This window comes from Cyprinus carpio, chromosome B23 (assembly GCF_018340385.1).
Source record: "Cyprinus carpio isolate SPL01 chromosome B23, ASM1834038v1, whole genome shotgun sequence".
Lineage (NCBI taxonomy): Eukaryota > Metazoa > Chordata > Actinopteri > Cypriniformes > Cyprinidae > Cyprinus > Cyprinus carpio.
The window spans coordinates 347,057-371,466 of NC_056619.1; the positions used below are offsets into that span (position 1 = coordinate 347,057).

At 36.5% G+C, this 24,410-nt stretch overlaps 1 protein-coding gene across 1 annotated transcript in view; it reads left to right on the forward strand.

The window, feature by feature from the left end:
- The window catches only part of LOC109087885 (utrophin-like), a 48,533-nt gene that overhangs the window by 19,248 nt on the left and 4,875 nt on the right, over positions 1-24,410 (forward strand). The window contains 10 exon segments of the mRNA XM_042751326.1: positions 2,911-2,972; positions 4,926-5,018; positions 6,265-6,342; positions 8,802-8,894; positions 10,396-10,568; positions 11,449-11,564; positions 12,343-12,497; positions 20,622-20,834; positions 23,308-23,489; positions 23,568-23,718. Coding sequence (XP_042607260.1) covers positions 2,911-2,972; positions 4,926-5,018; positions 6,265-6,342; positions 8,802-8,894; positions 10,396-10,568; positions 11,449-11,564; positions 12,343-12,497; positions 20,622-20,834; positions 23,308-23,489; positions 23,568-23,718 — 1,316 coding nt within the window.

The window sequence follows — 24,410 nt, forward strand, 5'->3', positions numbered from 1 at the left end:
TGAGAGTCCAAACAGCTGATAAAAACATCACAATAATCCACACCGCTCCAGTCCATCAGTTAACGTCTTATGAAGCCAAACTCATGATTGTAAGAAACAAATCCTTCATTGAGACTATTTTAACTTTAAACAGTTGCTTCTGGCTAAAATATGAGTCCTCCATACATAACATTGCTTCCTTTAGTGAAAAGTCACTTCATCTGAATCAGGAGAGAAATCTGCACAGATCAAGCACTGCTTACAAGCCAAAACAGCTCTAAACAAATATGTGGATGGATTTTGTTGTGAGAGATAACAGGAGATGGACGTTTCTTTGGAGGTTATGGACAGTGTTTGGCTATTGTACCTTTAAGAATTTTATATGCAAATGACCTCTGTTGTGATTAGCTGACGTCTCATTATACTGTAGCTATAGTGTTGTTTATCAGAGCGAGTCGAGTGGCAGAATTCTTAATAGGATTGGACATGTAAATGTGGGCGGGTCATATGTCAATGAGCTGAAAGTTGCATTGTCATAATTAAGATGATTTCTGAGTCATTTTTGCAGTTTAGATTCAGTAAGTGGACTGGATTTCCACTTTCCATCAAACTCCGACTCTTAGAAGTACATGAAAGTTGTTGTTGTTGTTTTTTATGATATGACTGTGTTGTTGAATTCCTGTCTATAAATGAGTGTTTTTCTTGAACTTTTCCTCCCTCTGCCTTCATGCAGACAAGCTCGGGCAGGAGTTCACACTGGAGGAGGAACCACTACCTCAATTATGGGAATTTTATGCATTATGGAATGTCCCATGTCAAAATATATCTCATATAAGCAGGTCCTGTATAGATGTGATCAAAACGCACACTTGTATGTGAATGAGCACACACACGTAAACTGGAATGTTTTATAAAGCATTAAACCTGGTTTCGATGTACGGCTCGGGTCCTTCCTTCATTCTAATTCTGTGGGAATTGTTTGCCTTCTCTTTTTGTTTATAAACAGAGCCCTGTTCCTAATCACAGAGACAGTTCGTCTCATGCTGACAGTTGTGTGCTGGTCTTTGGTGAACTTTGGCCTCAGCCTTTCTCTGGATCACTAAAGGACACCGAGTGTGCTGTGATTCTGTTCTGCTCATGCAGCATAGCAGAAATGCCTTCAGCCAGTCAGTCAGGAGCACTGTATCTTGATGGGCACTCATAACACACTCCCACACACACACAGCGTTTGTAAAGAACAGGCTGCGAGTCACTCGAGGAATGTCAGGGTTTAGATAAAAGGCAAGTGTTTGCTTGTGAGTGTGATAAGAGTTCTAGAGCAGGATGTGTGTGTTCATCACTGCTCGTTTCTGACTATTGTTGAATCGGATTGGTGGGGTCTGAAGGTGAATCTCAGGAAAACATGTTCAGGCCACAAGCACAAAGTATAATGTTAGGGGCAGTGTTGGTGGTCACACGAGTTATGCAATCAGAGTACTTTTTCAAGTAACTATAGAAGTAGTGTTTTATATATACATATCTGGTATTTTGAGAATGAGATTTTTATTTATTAATATTAACATTTACATTACAGTAATGTCAGTTTTGATGCATATGTTTATGAATGTTCATGAAAATGTTGCAATGCCAAAAAAAAATGTAATGGTAGTTTTTAACAGTCTTTATTTTCCTTTATTTTCTGATAAGTCTATATTTTCCCACAGTTGTTTTTTACTGATTTTGATTATATTAATGAGATTCACACATTCGGTGCTTGTGCAGAGTGTTGTAAAGATGATCAGTGATATCTGCATGATTGATAGGGACCATGATCAGTTCCTTCCTGTGTGTCAGAGATGCGTTTCTCATTTTACACCATTTCTGTTGCCTGCAGCGCATTCCTGGCTTTCTGGCCCTCATCTACACACACACACACACGCACACACACACACACACACACACACACACACACACACTCACTCACTCACTCACTCACTCACTCACTCACTCTCAAAAGAGCAGGTGACCCGGCAGGCTGGTGGTCTTAACCTTTGATCCCTCTAGGGTTCACGCTGGTTACACAGTGATTTTTGTTGTGTGTGTGTGTGTGTGTGGGAATCTTGTCCCTCGGTAACAGGATCACACACATGCTCTGTGTGGATTCAAACAGGGATATATGGACAGCAGACACAGTGTGACACTAATGCTATAATGTTTTGACCTTATGCTGCATTAGACAGACTCCGCCTCCTGTGCTTTGATTGACAGTTACAAGAAAGCATTGTATTGGTTCCTTACTTGACTTATACCTCAAGGTTTCTATCTATTTTAAAGATGTCTGTCAATGAGTAACACGTTTAAAAGGCCTCTAGTTAAGAGCAGACCCACGTGGACATCGCAGGGTGGAAAAAGTGCAGGACTGTTTGGAGTGGATGTAATTAAGCAGCGTGGAGAGTAAGACACTGAGAGCATTATACAATTATCCATAACATTTAAAGGGATAATTCTCCAAAAAATGAACATTGTGAAAAAATGAGCATGTTTGAGTCTCTGCTGAATGTGAAAGACAATGTTTTTAACCAAGGAGATGCTGACAGCCATTGACTTCTATAATATATTCATACTATGAAAGTCAACCTATGTTTGGTTACCAAAATTCTTCAAAATATCATCTTTTGTGATCGAGAGGTTTGGAATCTGCTTCCAGTATTGGACTAATCTAATTGCAATTAGTAAATTAAGAATCAATACCCATTTGGTTACTGAGGATTTGTCCCTGAATTAAATTGTACACAGAAGATGTAGCCATTTAATTCGGTTAAATTAACTCTTTGTTTTTTAGTTTGTGGAAGTGAAAGTGTCTGCAGATCTCAGCAGTGTTTCTCATTCACACATGAACGTTTACCATATTGCCTTCTTGCTTACCTACTTACCCCTCTCTTCGTTTTTCAGATGAACATGATGCCGTACAGAAAAAAACCTTCACGAAGTGGATCAACGCGCAGTTCTCCAAGGTAACAGTGCCGACAGAGCTCCTGCTGAACTTCTGAACTTCTGCTTCGATGGCTGATCTCAGAGCGTTCTGCCAGAGATCTCAAACGGTTGATTTCTTCTGAAGCACTGATGCACTCAAGGTTCCTCGACAGTGTATTGTGAAAACAGTCAATGCTGAAGTGCTTGTTAGGCATGGCATACAGAGGAGACTGTATTAACAACACAGCTCCACATTCTGCGTCTTATAAAGGAAAATATAAAGAACACAGCTATTCTTAAAAGTATCATTTTATTAAATTCATGGATTTATCTGTTCAAATGAATACACGTTAAAATAGGATGCATTAAATTGATCAAAAGTGACTGTAAAGACATTGGTAATGTTGGAAAAGATAGATTTTTAAGTAAAAAATGCATCAGAGTTTCCTCAAAAATATTGGGCAGCACAACTGTTTTCAACATTGATAACAAATGTTTTGTCAAGCAGCAAATCAGCATATTAGAATGATTTCTGAAGGATCATGTGACAGTGAAGACTGGAGTAATGATGCTGAAAATACACAGGAATACATTACATAATATATATTCACATAGAAAAAAAGTTCTATTTAAAATTGTATAAGTGTCCGAAGTTGTTGTGCGTTTTGAACTCGCTGTTGTTCAGATCAGGGTTTGGTTTCCTGCAGCGGTGTTTGGTGTCTGAGGTCACAGAGCTCTGCTCTCTCTCTCACTTTTATTACATCACTCTCTAACATAGTTAATGCTGAAGAGAGCACACCCAGCTTAAATTTGCATGTGAAGGAAAACATACACAGAACAACTCATTTGTGTACCAACACAGCTGAGAGCTGTTAATGCACAATCATCATGTTAATGCACAGTTTTAGATCGACTGTAACTGTAATACTGTGTAAGATTTTCATTCGAACTGAAAGCACAATTCTAGGCAGTGTGCTGCCTGTTTCAGAGCAAAACACAGAACTGTGACATTTCATTCACTGATGCTCTTCACTCAGCAGCGCTGAAACCGGCAGTGCAACCCACCAAAATAGAAACAACAACAACAACAAAACAATTCAAGTTTAAATATTAGCACTGCATTTTTTTAAGTGTGCTAAAAATAATTGTATTTTAATACTTATTGTATTAGTTTAAAATGGTATTATCACGTTTTATTTTAATATTTATGTGCAGTAGTACTATTACTATTTTTTTTATGGGTCACACTATGTGCAGTGTGAGCACTGAAGCAAATCTCCAGGTGCTCTCATGAGAACCAGACCGAAAAACATCTGTGCACTGCACCCGTGTATCTTATTATTTAAATGCTGCATATGCATGTATCCTGGTTCATTATCGCAGATGAATCGCCTTCGATAATGAACGCGATATTGCGTAGCTTGTCAGTGATCTACGGCTCTGTATATTAAATGCCGCTCCATTTGAAAGCAGGTGATGGCAATTTAGCGGCAATCAGGGAACAGGCTTTACTGACGAAATGCACGTGACAAACACATGCGATATATCGCCCAGCCCTAATCCTGGTAATATACTGAGATAACAAGAAGCCAATTCTTGGGTTGACTTCCCACTTTCACGTTCAAAACTTGATTCAGTGATTAGTTTGTAGTCAAAAATGTCTCTACACGGCATTTCTAATAAACTTATTGCTTTAAATATGCTATTATTAATAATAATATTACAGTAGTCAACATTTGGAGTGGATCAAAACCATTCATCGAAGTTGTCCTAAAATCAAAACAATACCTGTTCTTCTCTTTTTTTTTTGATCCACTTCAAATGTTGACTACTGTTATATAATTATCAAATAATATTGTTTTAAAATATTAAATGTGAAGGTACATTTTGTAGTTTATTATGTGATATATGATTTTTTTATTTTTTTATTTAGTAAAACAATGAGAAAAAGATGATTTTTAATGTGCATTTAACTTTACTGTTATGTGTTGTAGACGGGGAAGGCGCCCATCAAAGACATGTTCTCTGACCTGAAAGACGGCAGAAAACTCCTCGATCTCCTGGAGGGGCTGACTGGAAACACACTGGTGCGTGCGTGTGTGTGTGTGTGTGTTTGATGGTTGGGAGGGTTTGAATAGCGAGTCGAGTGTAATGTGTCTGAATGGTGTGTTATATTTAGCCTCAACCAAACACTGATTTAGAGTTACACACACACAGAGTGTTTGAGTGGCAGAGGCTGTGGGCTTCATCTTCATCACTCCTGATTACAGTGTTTCATTCTCACAGCATCGCCTCGTGTTGAGATGTAGCTCTTATTTAAAGTAGCATGCCATTATTTTGATGGAGTGAATGGTTTCGGATATCAGACTGTGAAACTGAATGATTATGTTATAGTATTTACATTATAGTACTGTAAGGTAGGCCCGGGTTATTTTATTTATCAAATATGTATTTATTAAACATTTTCTTTATGATGATTTTGGTCATTAAGGATTGAATCGTTTGAAACTGGCTCTTTCAAAATTGGATTCGTTCATATGCTTTTTGTAGTGAAATCGGTGTGGAAAAAAGTGTGGATTTTTAATTGTTGCATCAAATATTACAAATCAAATTGGCAACTAATTTTTGTTTGGTTGAAATTGTTTTTCTGATTGGGAAAAAAATCACCTTCAAGTAATTTTTCAGCAAATGCAATACAAATCAAGATATATATTGAATATTGTCAAAAAGGGGGAGGGGGTTGAGGTTAGTGCATTTTTATTTTATTTTATTTTTGGATAAAATAATATTTTTATTTAACAAGGATGTGTTAAATTGATCAAAAGTGAGAGTAAAGACAAAGTTATAAAATATTTATTTTCTTAATAAATGCTTTTCTTTTTATTCATGAAAAAAAGAGGACAAAACAGCACAAATGTTTTTATCATTGATAATAATCAGAAATGTTTCAGCAAACAGCATATTAAAATGATTTCTGAAGATCATGTGACACTGAAGACTGGAGTAATGATGCTGAAAATTCAGCTTAGATCACAGAAATAAATTATATTTTACAGTATATTCAGTTTTAATATATACATTTTAAATTGTAATAATTTTTCACAATATTAATGATTTTTATCAAATTACTGCAGCCTTAGTAAGATTTATTTTGAAAATGTAAAAAAAAAAAATAAATCACATCAGCCCTAAACTGTTGAATGGTAATTTATTTTGCTCCACACTATTCTAAGGAAATGTGGTACTATCATGGTGCATGTTCAGAAACACAGTAATACTCTAGCACTGTTTGTACTGTACATTTGTGAGCGTAACTCTTTCTCTTTCTCTCAGACCAAAGAGCGAGGCTCTACTAGAGTTCACTCCCTCAACAACGTCAACCGCGTGCTGCAGGTCCTTCATCAGAACAGCGTGAGTCTCTCTCGAACTTCCCGCTTGTCCTTGCTGCTGCTTGACTCTCTGGGCTTCAGCTGCGGGAGAAAATTATTTTTATTTCTTGCCTCGTATCAGCTGACAGACGCTGCCTAGGGAGCGTACAGCAAGGGCAGGCTAATTAAAATGCTTTACAGTTCCTGTGTGTCTTTTAGGGACATTAGCGTGGAGTTTTGATGACAAGGTCTCCACATTTCGACATGTCCTCTGTCTTTATGGTTTGATGGCCTGGAGTCAGACAGACTAAACAGAGCCACAAGCACAGATGCTATATTGTCACATTTAGCATGTTCACTCATGTTCCAGATCAGTGTTTTTAGGGGACTTAGTGCTATCACAGTACCTTATTTTATTTTATTTTATTTTTTTTTTTTTTATTTTATTTTTTTTTATTTTATTTTATTTTATTTTTTTTAACTTAAACAATTTTTAATTAATGTCATATTTATATGTGTAATTTTTATAGTGGTGTTTCTGTCTCTGTCAGTATATCAGCTCTCTCAGCTGTTAGTTAATTTTTTGCCCACAAATTTTTACAGTAAAAATATATGTGTTTTCTATGCTATCCAGCCCTACTGTGAACTATGTCACACACACACTACACAAACAAACAAACACACACACACACACCCCTACACACACACCTACACACACGCACCTACACACACAACAAGCACAACACACACACACCTACACTGTAACACACACACACACAAACACAAGCACACAGACACACACACACACACACACACACACACACACACACACACACACACACACACACACACACAAACAAGCACAACACACACACACACACCCCTACACACACAAAACACACACAACACACACACAAACAAAAAAGAACAACACACACACACACACCTACACACAAACACACACACAAACAAGCACACACACACACACACACACACTACACACAAACACACACACTAACAAGCACAACACACACACACACACACACCTACACACAAACACACACACACAAACACAAACAAAGCACAGCACAGCACACAACACACACACACACACACACACAAACACAAACACAAACACACAAACAAACAAACAAACAAACAAACTATGTGTTTGGAAGCCCTAAAGGAAAAGCAGCAACAGGTTATGGCAAACACTGAACATTTCTAAAATGACCTAAGGTTGGATGATTAGTTGTCCTGGCTGATATAAGTGTCTATCATTACCCTGTAATTATCTGAGCGGTGAATATTCACACAGCACAGTTTCCTGCGGATCTGTGTGGGTCTAATACAGGTTTATGTGGGGTCTCATCGCTCCTGGTCCAGATGTTTGCTGATCCTGCAGTGATCTCTCATAAATGCAGCCACACATTTAGTGACGCTGCTTTCGATTGGTTACGTTCTTTGAATATTACACTCTGATTATGTTGAGGTTGAGCTGGCTCTCTAAACGCAGTGATTGACTCTAAACAAACATGACAGCTTTAGTCGAACGCTTGAATGGTAAGTGTAGGTTTGGTTAATCTACACCTGTCAGATAGGCGTGTGTTTACACAGAATCACACACAGCACGTCAGCGGCCCGTAATCCTCTCTCAATGCCTCTTTCTTTTCTCTGAGTCAGTAATAGCAGCTTAGGAACAACTGTGGGTTTATATATTCCATATGGAAGCACACAACGGCGTTCAAGACGTGATACAGTATGAAACATTTACTTTGTAATGTAACATTTTTGAGTTTACTTGGAAATAATGTAGGTCAGACTCAGATCTATTTTTAACTCAGATCTATTCAGAGGCGGAGAGAGTTATTACAATTTGAAAGATTATGAAAATAATTTTTGGTAATGTTTTACAGTAAAGTCCCATCATAGCAATGAGCAATTCATTATCTTTGTTACTGAACAAAGAAACTAAATTGTGTCTTTGTTAATGTTTGGCAATAAAAATACAATGGTTTATTGTTAGTTCATGTTACCTCAGGTCCATTAAATAATATTAACATGCAAACTTTCATTTTAATGTTATTAAATGTTGAAATTAACTGATATTAATAAATAATTATTTTTATTGTCAGTTCATTTTAATTAGTGTACTTAAGTAATGATGGAACCTTCCTGTAAAGTGTATTTTAGTGTAACCTAATTTGTAAATTTTCTTGTTTATTTTTATTCATTATTTTTTTCTTTCTTGCCTGGATTAACAAACACTGATGAATTTTCCCAGTAAACCAGAAACATTTATTAATGAACCCTTTTTAAAGAACTGTCTCAGATTATTTGAGCTTAAATACATTTGTTCTTTAATTGTCCTCTTGGAAATGCGATAAAAAAATATATATTTAGATTTATATTTATATTTAAATTTATATTTTATTTATTTATTTTAAATATTTTTCTTGTTTTTTTTTTACGGTTTTGTTTATTTATTTATTTTTCTTTCAGGTGGATCTGGTGAATATTGGCGGGACTGATATTGTTGATGGTAATCATAAGCTCACTCTAGGACTCATCTGGAGCATCATACTGCACTGGCAGGTCAGAAAACACACACAAAGCTCTTAAATCTGGATTCTTTATGTGCAAACATATTTCTGAGACACAAGATGTATATGGGTTTTGCTGCTTTTAAGGTTCTAATGTTAAAAGTGAATGACAAAAACTGTTTTGTGAGGACATCTGATGTGCTCTCACTATTAAAATCATGTTTCTAAAAAGTCTTGGCGAATCCGATTTGTATGTGCGTGACCTGCCGATACTGATTTTTGCCGATTCTGATTTTCTTTCTAAAAGCTATAATTACAGCAAATACAAACAAAAATACATTTTTAATGCAAAAAATAAATAAAATAAATAAATAAAAATAAATAAACATTACAATTTCCTTAATCTGGACAATGTTGCAGATGTTTTCTTCTCTATCTAACTTACAAAATAAAGTGCTCCGTGACTAGAAAAGGGATATAAATAACAATTAACTGAAAAGGAGTTGCTGTATATAACAAAAACAGATGTCATTTCCAACCACTTAATTATGGTTTCCTTTTGACCTTATTAAATGTGTCATCTTTCACATCAAATTCTTACATTGTTTCAATTAATTCAGTTAGAGTTGTTACCATTCAAATGAAATCATTCTGAACAAACTCAATCTTTTCACTGCAGCAGACACAGAAGCTGCATCTGAAATGACATTAGATGTATTTACACAGACTGTTTGATGAAGCTGAGGTGCTGTAAATGCATTTACACTGCAACATTTCAGATGCATAAAGACTTTTATAGATTGAGGTTTTAAATATTTTTTAAATGTACAAATAAGAAATGCCATGATGGTTTTAAATATGAAACAAAAACCAGCAAATGGCAGCAAATGACTGTTTAAGTGAGTGAGTCATTTAGTCCTTCATTCAGCAGATTTATTCAAACGGCTGATTCATTCACAAATGAGGCAAGTGACTGTCTTTATGAATGAGTTACTGAATCATAGACTCACTCGATTCATTCAAAAACATGGATTTATTCAGTAACAAACACCGCCGTGTTGCTCGGAGACACAAAACAGTTCTGCTGTGGGTTTGACGAACTATTTTCATCAGCGAGATTGAGCAATAACATAATTTGTCTAAAATTAAGTCACTTAATTTTAACTTCTTGTTTATTGAACTACTATTGTATAAAATCACATTGCAGTCATATTGAAACATTTTATTCGTGCGTACCTAAATCATATTATAAATGTATTTTATTTTTTCTACCGCAGTATGCATCTGTAACTTTCTGTGTATGCTGTTGCACTCATATGTTTTGATTTCTGCACGAGTCTCTCATTCACTCAGGCTGCGCAAGCCTCATCTGACACAACATAAATATATTATCAGTTGCTGTAAGTGTGACGTCAAAACAGATCATGCGGAAAACCGGCTAATTCCGGTCCCTGGCCGGTTGATCGGTGCATCTCTAGTCATTAATAATATAGTCTAACAGTCCTCTGTGTGTGTGTGTGTGTGTGTGTGTGTGTGTGTGTGTGTGTGCGCAGGTCAAGGACGTCATGAAGGATGTGATGTCCAGTCTTCAGCAGACCAACAGTGAGAAGATTTTGCTGAGCTGGGTGAGAAACTGCACCCGCAACTATAACAACGTCAACGTGCTCAACTTCACCACCAGCTGGGCAGACGGCCTGGCCTTCAACGCCATCCTACACCACTTCAGGTGGGTGACACACACACACACTCGCAGTGCTGGCATGTTGAGGCTGCTGTCAGTGGACTCTCTAGGGAAAGGCTCTGGAGCGTATTGATTGGGTCAGAGGTCAAGAGAGTTTGTGTTCATAAGCTTTAGGTGGAACATATCATGAGCCCATGGAAACACACACACACACACACACACACACACACACACACACACACACACACACACACACACACACACACACACTCATTTTTAAACTTAAATGTAACATCGGATGAAAAAGGTATAGCATAAAGCTGATTTGCAATCTATTATCAGACAAATTCTCCAAGGATTTTATGCATGTTTGCACCTTTATCACTAAATTCTTTATTATCTTCTGTAAGCAATGTGTAATGTTTATGGATGAAGGGATTGAGAACAAGTCCGTAGGTCCAGATGTAATCCAGACTTTTTTTTCTTTTTTTTTTGTTGTTTTTTTGTGGGGTAATCATAATAGTATTTTTAAAAAGTGTGTTTTAAAGAGATTTTTGTTATACACTTTTATTGGCACCCGGAGAGTTATCAGATCTGCAAATATTTATTAAGGAAACACGCAAGGGTGTGTAGCTATGAATGACAGAAGTTTGCAGATGTGGATTCATGTGGAGCTGCTTGAATATCTTCTAGATCTGTGGGCTTCATCCACACCACACAGCAGAAATGTGGTTGTCGGTCCACACCGGTTCGGTTTCGAAACAGTCAAAAGTGCATTCTGTAATCACAGTGACTACCTGAACTGAATCTCGTCATGGAACGCTGTTGCTCATGTCAGATCTCGTTGATGGTGAATGACTGCAGGTTAGCTTGTTGCTGCATGTGTGAACGGCCGTTTAGACTCTTGATGTGAATTGTGTTTCAGGCCTCAGGGGTTCAGCTGGGAGGAAGTGGTTCATCTATCCCCAGTGGAGAGGCTGGACCACGCTTTCACATTCGCCAAAGATCAACTCAACATTGAGAGACTCCTGGATCCAGAAGGTAAAGAAGCATCGTGACACTAGAACTGCTCCAATTCAGAATAGAAGCAGAACGCTATAAACATTTTCCATTGTTCGGTGAAGTCCAGTCATTAGAGATGACTTCACATTACAGCTGTGAAATTACAGCACTAATATTCTGTCTTAACTTTCAAACATTAAGCCATTGGTGACTAATACAGTTGTGAGCCCTTAAAGCTTGCCTTTCCTTTGATGAGTGTTTCTCATTAAAAGTCTGAGAAGATGGTTGCACATGTTGCTTTCCCAAACGCATGTTATAATGGCAGATAATGAGCTGCTCATGTGTAAATGAACACAGAGCCGTGCTTCACTATCAAACATTCAGCACATGTATTTATTTTATTAAACCGCAGCCTTCGCAATTTGATAATCACACTAGGCCATGTCGCGATATTGATTATTTTTATTTTGATTATTTGTACAGCCCTAACAGACAATTGTCTTTTTGTTAGCGTTCTTGACCATTATCTCCAGCTTACGTGATGTTGGCCTTGATTGGAGATCATGTCAGTTTGTTGTTTACGCCTGAAGCAGGGAATCAAACCAACAAAACAATGCCACTCAACAAATCGGTGTCCAGCACATTCCAGAGCCCAGATCCTGAGACTAATCATCTGGACTTGATTGGATTACATGGCTTTTCCTGAACACAAGTTCACATGAGCCATAACTAATCAGAGCGGCCTCAGAGAGCAACTCCACAAACACGCACACACCCATATTCATATTCATTCTCTCTCTCTCTGTGTGTTTCTCAGATGTGGCGGTGCAGTTGCCGGATAAGAAGTCCATCATCATGTATGTGACCTCACTCTTTGCCGTGTTTCCCAATGACATCACGATAGATGACATCAGAGAGGTGGAGACGCTGCCCAGACGCTATATAAGGTGGAGCACGAGGATGGACAATGCTGTGAGTGCACTGGTTACCCAAAAAAACATGTCTCAGATTGGGTGTTCCATCATGTGCCAAAACTGGTTGGATTGCAGTGGTCTTGAGGACATTTTGGCCCTTCTGGATAATGATTTTTATAAGCTTCTCTGGTGGTGTGAAACCAGTTTTCAGGGCTGTTTAATGGCACAATATGTAATTTTCGACCCCCATGGAGGGCACGTATTCAAAATAAACAGATACAAAGGCGTAGTTTGATGACACTGTTACTGAGTGTGGAATCATCCCTTGAGAGTATGTGGAGTCGCAGACTGTTTTATCATACTAGATACATTTGAAAGTTCATGCTACTCTGTGCGGTCGTCACCTGTCTGTTAAAGCATACAACATATTAAAGAGTCTTTGGTTTTTCCATGTTTTCTACAAAACAAAACCAGAAATCGAGGGGGTATGACGTCATTGGCAGGCGACACAATGACACTATGGACACGGTCCGAGTCACTAGTTAAAACTGCTTATTTCTCTGGATTTAAACTTTCTTTGAAACATTTGGGATAATGCAAGTACACAAGTCAGCAAAATATATAACACTGTTCTAGTGGTTTTTGGATATTTTAATTAAAAATCTTACATTTACAGCGAGAACGAAAACTATATTAGTATGCACATCAAAGCTCGATAACGTTATGTTTGTTGTAAGTGCACTGCGGTTTAGTTGTCTGTCGCTTAAAAATGCTGAAGCTCTTTAAAGTCGAGTGGATTCTGATTGGCTGTTAATGTTTTCATTGTTCATCAGGGTGAATGAAATTGTTCTGAAAGTGATTCCAGTGATATTATTCTACTGTCGTTATTGTTTTGGTTGTGGTGTGAGCTTCACTATTCTCGCTGAATTAGAATGGTTATTAAAGCTTACAGTTTCTGTTATTGTACTTGGTGTGAACGCCGGCTGTTAATACCATTTTCCCTTACAGAATAATTAGTCTCGTTTATGTGTATGATTAGCTGAAGAAGTTCTGTCGTTCCATGAGTAAATGCCTGTTTACATCACGGCGTGAACGTTTGGTTTGGTTTTGGTTCAGACCAACACGAACATTTGCATGACATCAGTGTCATATTTTTTATTTGTATTTTTTTACAGAAAGGTTTTCTAATCTCTTTTACATCGCACTTCAAATAAAACAGGTTAGCCAATAAGATTTGCGCTTTTGATCACATGCCCAGGGCCACTACTCTGTTAAAACTACGTCTTGGTGGTGTTCACGAACGCTAAACGCATCACCGTGGGAAGTAGGGGTGCTGAGGGTACTGCAGCGCCCCCTGGAGTGTAGCCCACGGGGGTTAGGGCTGTGCAATAAATCGCATTCGATTGTTGTGCGCATCTCGTCATTAAAGCCGGTCCCGTGATTAGTAGTAAATCAGCATCACCTGCTTTCAGATTGAGCGGCTTTCACTACATAGAGCAGTAGTTCACTGATAATTAGGCAAAATCGCCCTCATAATCACAGATGAATCGTATTCGATTTAGAACGTGATATCGCCTAATTTGTCAGTGAACTACGGCTCTGTGTAGTGAAAGCCGCTCCCTCTGAAAGCAGGTGATGCTGATTTAGTACTAATCACGGGACCGTCTTTACTGACGAGATGCGCATGACAATCGAATTCGATTAATTGCACAGCCCTACTGGGGGTGCGGTGTTAAAAATAAATGAATGAATGATTTATTATAAAAAAAATAATAAAAAAATTCTTAATTTGTATATTCATTCAAATTCATTGAAAAAAGTAGCCTAAGCCTACAAAGACAAGAACAAGAGCATGTAGCACTTATTTTTATCTTTAATGTTAGATCTTTCCTATTCTTGAAACAAAATTAATCCTTAAGGTTGATTCAATATTACTCTTAATGATAAAAACACACACAACATCAGCATTGCTACAATGACAAAGTCGCTTATTAAACATAAAACTTTCCTGAACGGGACGGATAAGACTGATGTACCCTCATTGTAACACACATAAATGAAAGGGTTTTGGATTTTCCCCATATTTAAACGAATGCTTATGGCTCATTATTATTATTAATGAAAAACAAAAAACAAAAACAAAACATAGGCTATACAGTAAAATAGTACAATGACAAATTCACCTTTATCAAACTTTTAACTTTTATTAACAAAATGAATAAGGATATGTTTTACCCGCGTTTATCACAAATAAATATGGATTTCTCCTTAGGATAATACAATCGTAGTTCGTGGTTTATTATCTTTTTAATCCAAACACATCAGCCATAAAATACAACAATGGCAAATGCGCATATATTAAACATCTAAATTTTAGTAACAAACTGAATACGATGGCTTTATCCTTGTGTTGTAACCCAGATAGCCTGAATAAGGTCTTGTCCCTTATTTAAAATGAATGCTACTATGCCTTAAAATGCAGCCTACATAGTCATACATGTTAGTAGTGTTCATTTAATATATTCATAACCAAATCAAATACAAATGTGCTATCTGCCAACTGAAAGCTGATGCTTAAAGACATCAGCATAAATGATTTTATTACTGAAACTGTTAGTGTCTGAACAACCACAAACACCTTCATGCATCTGTCTAATGACTCTGTGTTTATAAGCTCCAGCTAATATTGATGGTCCCGATGGCAAATGGGAAGTATGAGTTTTAACAGATGGCTTCAGCTGTTCAGATGGGCATGTCGTAATGAAGTGTTATACACAGCAGAGCATATATTTAACACAGCCACTTGCTTATTCAGCTGGCTGTGAACATCAGAGGAAATCATGACTTCATGCAGACGTAGGTGCCTCTATTCATCTGCTCTATACGAGTAGAGAACATGCACGATGGGATTTCTTGCACACAGGATGCAAAAGAAAGCAATGGCAGTTAGAAAGTGGGGTGTTTTCTGATGAAGAACTGCCGGTGGAAAATGGGCATCACACTGTAGTGGCAGTAAACTACCAGTTTCCTTTTCTCGCTCACACACTCGCTCTCTCTCTCTCTCTCTCTCTCTCTCTCTCTTCCTCTCTGTCTTCTGCTTTCACTGGTAAGAGTGAGTCATACAGTTGTGCAGTGTATATTTTGTGCTATATCGTGCACACATGCAGTCAGAGATGGGTGGATTCTCTCTCATACTTTTCTTGCATAGCGGTGTAAAAAAGCAGAGCATGGTATTGGCTTGTTTTTTTGGACTTGTACCATGGTAATAGCATGCTTTTATGTGCATTTATTATTGTTATACTATAGTTAAACATCAGCAATGTTAGAAGTACGTATATTTACCTTGGAGTATTGCCATGTAAGTACTATTATCCAAAAACATGGTTGCATCAGGATACCGTACTTTTACATGCTTTTGTGTAATATACTTTACCATGGTCAAAACTTAGTCGCACTTAACTAAATTTGTCACATGATCTTTGACCTTTTGATCTTAAAAGCAACCATACACATTCAACCATTCATATAATTCGTATAGTTTTGATGACTTGTTTACATTTGTTCCAAAATGTGAAAAATAGTAATAAAGGATGAGTCAGTGTGTGCAGACTTTTTAGTTTGTGTTAAAATACCTTGGTATTATCCTCTGATAATATTCTAATACTGTGCATTAGTTTCGGGGAGTTTTGCATTAGGGCTGAACAATTAAATAAGTAGGGCTTAGTGCAATATGCCTGTATCTTATTGTATAGTTTGTGATTTTATTAAATGAAATTTAATTTAATAGCATGTTTCAGAGCAACACTGTGTTCATTTACATGCGGGCAAGTCAGACATAAATATTAGTTATTTTTTTACAGTTGTACTGTAAAATAAAATTATCTTTTTTTCTTAAATTCCAGTGAAACAATATAGTGGTAATATTTTTTTATATTTAACCAATATTACTATTATTCTCTAGTCATATTGATGTGTCATATTCTGCTGCCCTAAGAACAAGCGCTGCAAACCTGAAACTTATTTTTTTCTTTTAAACTTGAAATCATAATTGCAGTTTTTGTGAGAAAATTAGCAATTGTGTTTTTCCCCAAACCGTCCAGCCCTAGTTTGCTGCATTTCGATTCTCATATGTTTTCTGACCTGCAAACGTAAATATCAGAGTTTCCCATCAGCTGCACCTGTGCATGGAAACTAATGCATGTCTGACAGGTTACAGTAATTAACCTTTACTGCCTTTAATAACCAGGTGAGCTGCTCGTCTGGCCACTGGAACCGGATTGACTGCAGGTCTCTAAAGTCAACTGTTGCGTTAGAATGAATCATGATTGATTGTTTTCACTCTAAAGCCCTTTAATGTCAACCCTGACAACAGGCTTAAACCATCGCTTTTTTCATAATCTTGCACAGCCTCTCGTAGTTTAGTTTTTTTGCTATTGGCGAATTTTGACACGAGTCTGTCTGGAATGATAATTTAGGGGATTCACACCTGCAGGTGAATGAGGTTCTCACTTTCAAAAGGTTGCGGCGTATGTTCCTGATTTGTGGAATCAGATCCACAGTTGTTAAGATCCTCATGATTCCCATCCTGCGCGGAGGTTAGGGTTAGTGTTTACTGATGAGACTGCTGTATATGTAGGGTTGATGTAGGCATCTGCTGGGACCCTGTGGGGCATTTGGGTGGTTCTGCATCTGTCAGATCACAAATATTTCAATGCTGCTTATTCCAGCTTTGCTCACCGCCCTCCAAACACACACAGTTCTACAGTCGAACAGAAAGAAGAGCGTTTTATCCAGCATGTGGGACGGAGCTGGGAATTCCAGCTGAATATTTTCATCAGATGACCTTTTCCTCCAGATGAGGCTGTTCTCTGTGCCTTTATTCAAGGAACAAAGCCTTGTTTGAAGACTCAGTTGCTACTATTAACAGAGATTAAATGTCCTTTCTTTGTGAAAGCTCTGTTAAGATGAGCTTTTCCTTGTTCGGATGAGATCCAGTCTTTGAAATGGTGATTGTCATTTATACTGAACATATAATATTCGGTCTCATGTCTGTTGAGTTCTGCAAACAGCGCTAAATGAAAATAGTTGCTGTTTTTAAAGTTTTTTTCCCCTCTCACTAACAGAAAAGTACCAAAACATAAACCACATTTTTACTCTGTTAATGACCGAATTGTCTGTTATGACAGTGACTTCTTTTTATTTAAAATGGTGATACCATATTTTTAAACTTTATTTTTATCTTTATTTGCCCCTTTAACTCTAGCACTCTCTATTCTAATTTGTTTTCTTTTTATTATACAATAAACAAAAGCAAAAAAGGCCTCTAACATTAGCTTGCTCTATTCTTTTTCTATTCGGTCTGTTTTCTTTTTTTATTTATAATAATAATAATAATAATAATAATAATAATAAACCTTGCTAAATGACTAAATGTAACTTGTAACTTAATACCATGTTTTTTGGATGTGGCACCATGTCAATACCACGTTCTAACATCTATCATTACAATTACATATTTAAAATGCACCATGATAATACCACATTTTTTTAGTTGTACTATGACAATACCATGTTTTGGATGTGATTCCATGGTGATACCATGGTCTTGTCATCTCTCGTGACAATGCCATGATCCTTGTTCTTGAAACATGGCAATACCGTGTTATTTGACTTGTATTATATAAATACCTTTTTTTGTGGATCTGGTACCACGGTAATACCATGTTCTTGATGTCTATGGCAATAGCAATGCATGTTGTTGTTTTTATGTATGTATGTATGTTTTTTTTTTTTTTTTTTTTTTTTTTTTTTACTTGCACTATGGTAATACCATGTTTTTTCTCTTATACTATGGTAGTAGAATGTTTTTTTTTTCTTATACTTTTTTTTTTTTTTTTTTGATCTGGTACCATACCATGTTCTTGACATTAAATAATGACATTGTAATGGATTTTTTTTACTTGCACCATGGTAATTTTTTTTTTTTCATTTACAGTGTGGCAATACCATATCATGGCAATGGCATGTTTTTTTGTACATGCACTATGGTCATACAGTGTTTTCTGGATACGTTACCATGGTAATAGCATGTTTTTGGCAGTGCTTGCTGTAAAGTTCATGTCATACTGCCCAGGGCAGTGTTGCCTTTGTATTCGAGTTATCAGTCATAAGCTTCTTTCTGTTATTATTTTGTATCTCTTTTGATGCACTTTGAATATTTTTGCCAGAGTTCTCGGGTGTGGTGCTGTTTGGTTCCCTGATGTAAGTATTCAGATCAGATGGGTTCATTACCTGATTCTGTCTCTTTTATTATACAGCACAATGGAGTTCACGCCATGAAGAAAAACCTGCTTCTATTTCTATCAGACTCACACAATTAGCGGTCGATTAGTGTTTCACTCTTATCACTGAGCTGTGACATATCCGTCATGGGCGTGTTGAGGAATGTAGGTCGCCGGGTTTAGAAAAGCTGTCAGTTTTTAAGGCGTGGGACATAAACATCTGAAAATGTGAATGATCTCACATGACTGGCCCTGTTGAGCTTTTAGCCAGTGTTTAGTCAGCTGAGAACGCGTGCCAGTGGCAGTATTGTCTACAGCTGAAGGTCCTGCTGATAGTTCTTGCAGCTCTTTTTGTTTTGAGTGTGCGGCTCAGAGCCATTTTCCTGTGGGTCTTTTAAAAGAAAGGAATAGTTTCTTTTCTTTGCATGGTATTTTCCATGTAAGAATGCTAGGCCAGCTCCAAACAGATGCTCAGTGGATCTCAGTAGACACGTCCAGGTCAAAATTCATCACAAAATCAAAACACACATGATAAAAGGAATTCTGTTTTAAACATTAAAGACATTTTGCACCATTTCTAGGGCTATTAAGTAAATTTCAACTAATTTAAGTTAATTAGTAAATTTTAATTAATTAATCTTTAAAAAATCTACTTAAATATAATACTTTCATAAATATAGTATGTAATATGCATTCATAAAAAATAAAAATAAAAAAACCTGAAAAAAATGTATCACACAAAAATGAAAAACTATTTTCAGAATAAACAAAACTGGTTCTTAAGCAGAAAATCAACATATCAGAATGATTTTTGAAGGATCATGTGAGATTTTTTTGTGAAAACAGCAATATATTTTTTCAGGATTCTTTGGTGTATTAAAATTTCAAAAGAGCAGCATTTATTTGCAATAGAGGAATGTCAACAGATCATATTTTTATTTAAAATAAATAAAAATATTTATTCTGTTCTTTTGAACTTACTGTTCATCAAAGAATCCAGCATAGAAAAATAAGTGAAATAAATAAAAAGTCCCACAAGATTTTCTAGATTGATAATAGTGAAATAAATTACACTTTACAATACATTCAAATTGAGAATAGTTATTGTTTTCAATTAATTTTAAATTGTGACTTCTTTAAAAATTTTTAACAATTCTTATTGACCACAAAATTTAAATGTGAGTTCACTACCATGTTGCGAAAGTTATTGCTTTGCAATAATGTTTTTTTTATTTTATTTTGTTTTTTTTTTTTTTTTTTTGTTTTTTTTTATTTTTTTTTGTGGTTTTTATTGATTTGTTATTTTAAATTTTTTGACAATTATGAGAAATTGTGCATAATGGTCATAATGTTTTTTTTTTCTTTTTTTTTTTTTTTTTTTTTTTATCTTGGGGTGGATATATTTTTCACATTTTGTGTATGTTTTTTTTTTCCCGCCCAGTGTCCGGTTTTGTATTTTTTGTATTTTTTTTAATTTATTTATATCTCCCCTCTTTCACATAGTCCTTTTTTTGTAAATGTAACAATTTTTCAATTTGAGGAGTGTCAACCAAACCTGTAGTTAAAATGATGGCCATTTTGATTAATTTTAGTTTTTACATGGATGCTGTGACTTATAATGAGTCAGACTGAAGTCACTGGTTCTTAAAAGTCTCCTTGACTTGCCTTTGAGAATTATTTGTGTCATGTTCATCATAATTTACAACAAGCCATTAATGTCTCTTCATCTGCCACAATATTTGCATTTTGAACATAAACGCCAACATGTTTACACAGAAAGACACAGCTGTGTAAATGAAATTTTACATGTGGGAAAGCTGGCACATTCATAGCGCTTAACGTTTTCTATAACATTATACTCAGATGAGCTGTTAACTGAAGCGCTGTGTGTTGCTGTGCAGGGTTTGTCTGGAGAGACGGAGGAGGTGAGCAGCACACGGCCAGAGACGCCCAGCACACTGATGGAGGTGGACATGGAGGTCAGTCTGGACACGTATCAGATCACGCTGGAAGAGGTGCTCACCTGGCTGCTGTCGGCTGAAGACACGCTGCACATGCAGGACGACGTGTCTGACGACGTGGAGGAGGTCAAAGACCAGTTCCACACACATGAGGTGTGTGTGACACACTATAACACTTCATAAACGTTGTTCACATTTAGTTGATAATCTCTTTTTTCACTGAATTACTCAGGAAGCTATAACATAACAATACAACATTACTGTGATTAAAAATAAAAATAAATAAAAATAGATGAGTAACGATGAATAAAAAACTTTGATGTTGGCTTGGCAAAGCTTTGTTTGAAAGTTCGAAATAACTTGGAAACGATTGAAGTTTGACAATTTTACTAAATTCTCAAGTCAGTAAAATGTTATTATTTTCTGCCACATTGCTAAAATGTTTAAATAAGTTGCGAACATGATTTAACATGCTGTTAACATGTTAGCACATTGCTAGAATGATTAGGATGTTGTTAACATGTTTTAGCATGTTGCTAGCAATATTAAGCACATTGCTAACATGATTTAACATGTTTGATTTAAAATGTTGCTAGCATATTTCTAACATGTTTTAAAGCATGATTTAACATGATTTATCATTTTTCTAGCATGATTTAGAATGTTTTTTCACATTTCTTGCATGTTTCCGCATGTTGTTAGCATGATTTATCATATTTTGATGTTTCTAGCAAGTTTCTAGCATGTTTTTAGCATGATTTAACATTATTTCACATGTTTCTAGCATAATTTAGCATGTTTTCACGTTTCTTGCATGTTTTAGCATGTTGTAATATGATTAAGCATATTTTGACATGTTTCTAGCATGTTTTTAGCATGATTTAACATGTTTTCACATGTTTCTAGCATAATTTAGCATGTTTTTTCACGTTTTTCTTGCATGTGTTTTAGCATGTTGTAATATGATTAAGCATATTTTGACATGTTTCTAGCATGTTTTTAGCATGATTTAACATGTTTTCGCATGTTTCTAGCATGATTTAGCATGTTTTACATGTTTCTAGCATGTTTTAACATGTTGCTAGCATGGTTAGCATATAGCTAGCATAAATTAGCATGTTACTAACATGATTTAGCACATCGTCCCAGAATATCCGTTAAGCTTTACTAGTGATAGATAACTTAAATACACTATAAGTCTTACAAAAATACAAAATGTTTGACCCCCTCAATGAAAGTTTTTTTTTTTTTTTTTTTTTTTTTTTGTTATGCCAATCTGGATATCTGACCTGGGTTTTGGTGGTTATAGCTTGGAAAACTTGAGGAGGAGATACAGGCTAAATTTAGTCTCACATGAAGAAGAAGTTTAAGAAGGATTTCATTGTTACTAACAAAATTCCTCACACCATGAAACTGCCCACCGCTGCTCTTTCTGATTGACCTGAGGACTTTAAGTGTTAGCATGTCCCGTGTTCAGATGCTCCGTGTTCCCGTCCTGTTGGAGAACATGCTCTGAACATGCCAGGAATGTGAGGAATTCTGTGAGGCCGAGAGACCTCTGACAGACAGCAGAGCCGGGGCACATAAACTCACTCCTGAGTGATGAATCCAGAGCGGGAGGGTGAGGTTTATATTCCTCTCAGAAAGTGAAGGCTAATATGAGGCCCTGGCACAGAAACAAAAGCAAGGCAAAAGCAGGAAAGCTCTGGAGATCCTCTGAGCACTATGCTTTTCCTTAAGATTGAACCTGTTTGTTTCTGCACTCTGGTTCCACTTGAAACATCAGAGATTTAGATAATGTGCAAATGGTTTGTTACGCTATTTATCTTTTTTGATAATTTTTTTTCTGTATCGAGAATAGATCATAAGATCCTGTGTGAATGAGTGGCACATTTTCTTCTACTACACATACTCAAGCACAAGTCTCACTATATGAGGGCATGGACTTCATCTCCAGAGCTGCTCTGAGAGTCAATGCACCAGCATTTCAACATTTCATTTGAGCAAAGCTATCGTTAGATACATTTTCTGAATCTGATCTTCACGGCAAACCACGAAATAAAAGTTTGCTTTAATTTGAAGATATCATGGCAGAAAAATGCATAAGTTTTTGAATTTTTCAAATTGACAAAATTAGGTTAGGTTTATAGTAAAATGAATTCTTATTTATTAAAACATTAATACAGAATTTACAAAAAGTTAAAATAGAAAGCAAAAATTGAGAAAAATTATTTATTTAGACATATTTAGAAAACATTTAATTATAAAAAATTGTACCATTCCCATGTTTCTTTGACAAAAATAAAAGCCTACAATAAGTATGATGAACTGTATTATTTGATTGATGAATTATTTTTTTTTGAATTATGTATGCAGTGCCTAAACAATTAACCATGGTAAAGTCATCATAATGCTCTCCCTCATGTCAATTTTTGCTATAATAAACCATCAAATGGTGCAGCTGCTTATTACATGACTACTTAACAAAAAAATAAATGCATAAATATCATTAAGTTATCATGGTTCTTTATTATATAAGAACAGTCTAAATGACTTGCACTCTTAGACATCTGTGAAGATGGTCTGTGGTCATCCTGGTATCTGATGTGTCGTTTTGCCTCCTCAGGCGTTTATGATGGAATTGACAGCCCACCAGAGCAGCGTGGGTAACGTCTTACAGGCGGGAAACCAGCTGATCGCTCAAGGCAACCTGAGTGAGGAAGAGGAGGATGAGATCCGAGAACAGATGACACTGCTCAACTCCCGCTGGGAAAACCTGCGGGTCGCCAGCATGGACCGTCAGTCCAGGTACGGACGCACATATCCCTGCCGAAGTCTTCTGTTTGAAGAGTGTGCTTGAATTTGTTATTTCTCCTCTGTCTTCAGACTTCATGAAGTTCTGATGGACCTTCAGCAACAGCAGCTCCAGCAGCTCTCTGATTGGCTGACGCAGACGGAGGGGCGGATCCGTAAGATGGAGACAGAGCCAATAGCAGGAGACATGGAGGGATATCTGGCCCAGATAGAGCAGCACAAAGTAAGAGAAGCATTTGATTCTCTCAGTAGGATATGGTATCGCCATCTATGTCATGGTGTGTCATGATATATTGGGATGCATCACACAAATTATACACTCCAAAAAATGTATGGGAATAGTTTCACACGAAAAATAAAATAATGCTGAAAATCAATTCACCATCAATTGCCTCCTGAAGATGAGCGGAATGAGTTGTTTGTTTCTTCATTGGAACAAATTTGGAGAAATGTAGCATTTAGAGTGTTGTAATGCTACATTTCTCCAAATCTGTTCTGATGAACAAACAAACTCAATATATCGTGGGTGGCCTTAAGGAGAGTACATTTTCATCAAATTTTCATTTTTTTGGGTGAACTATTTCTTTAAAAACAAACCCAAATTGGTTTATTTTGGCAGCACAGTGCTCGATTATAAAAGAATGAATCCAGTGCTGGGTTGTTTTTGACCAAGCTGTAAAATTACTATACCGCAGGGTTTAAAATGATAACACAGAAAACTACAACACGAATACAGCCAATACTAATAATCAAAAGGTGAAACAGATAGGTGAAGTGGTGTCCGCACACATAAAGCCTAATGCACTTGACTTGCAGGACATGAAATGCTATATTTCAGATCTGCGCTTCCAACCCACCACAGTTGGGTTATTGATTATGAACGATTATCAACCCAGCTTCCTTACCCAACAGTCT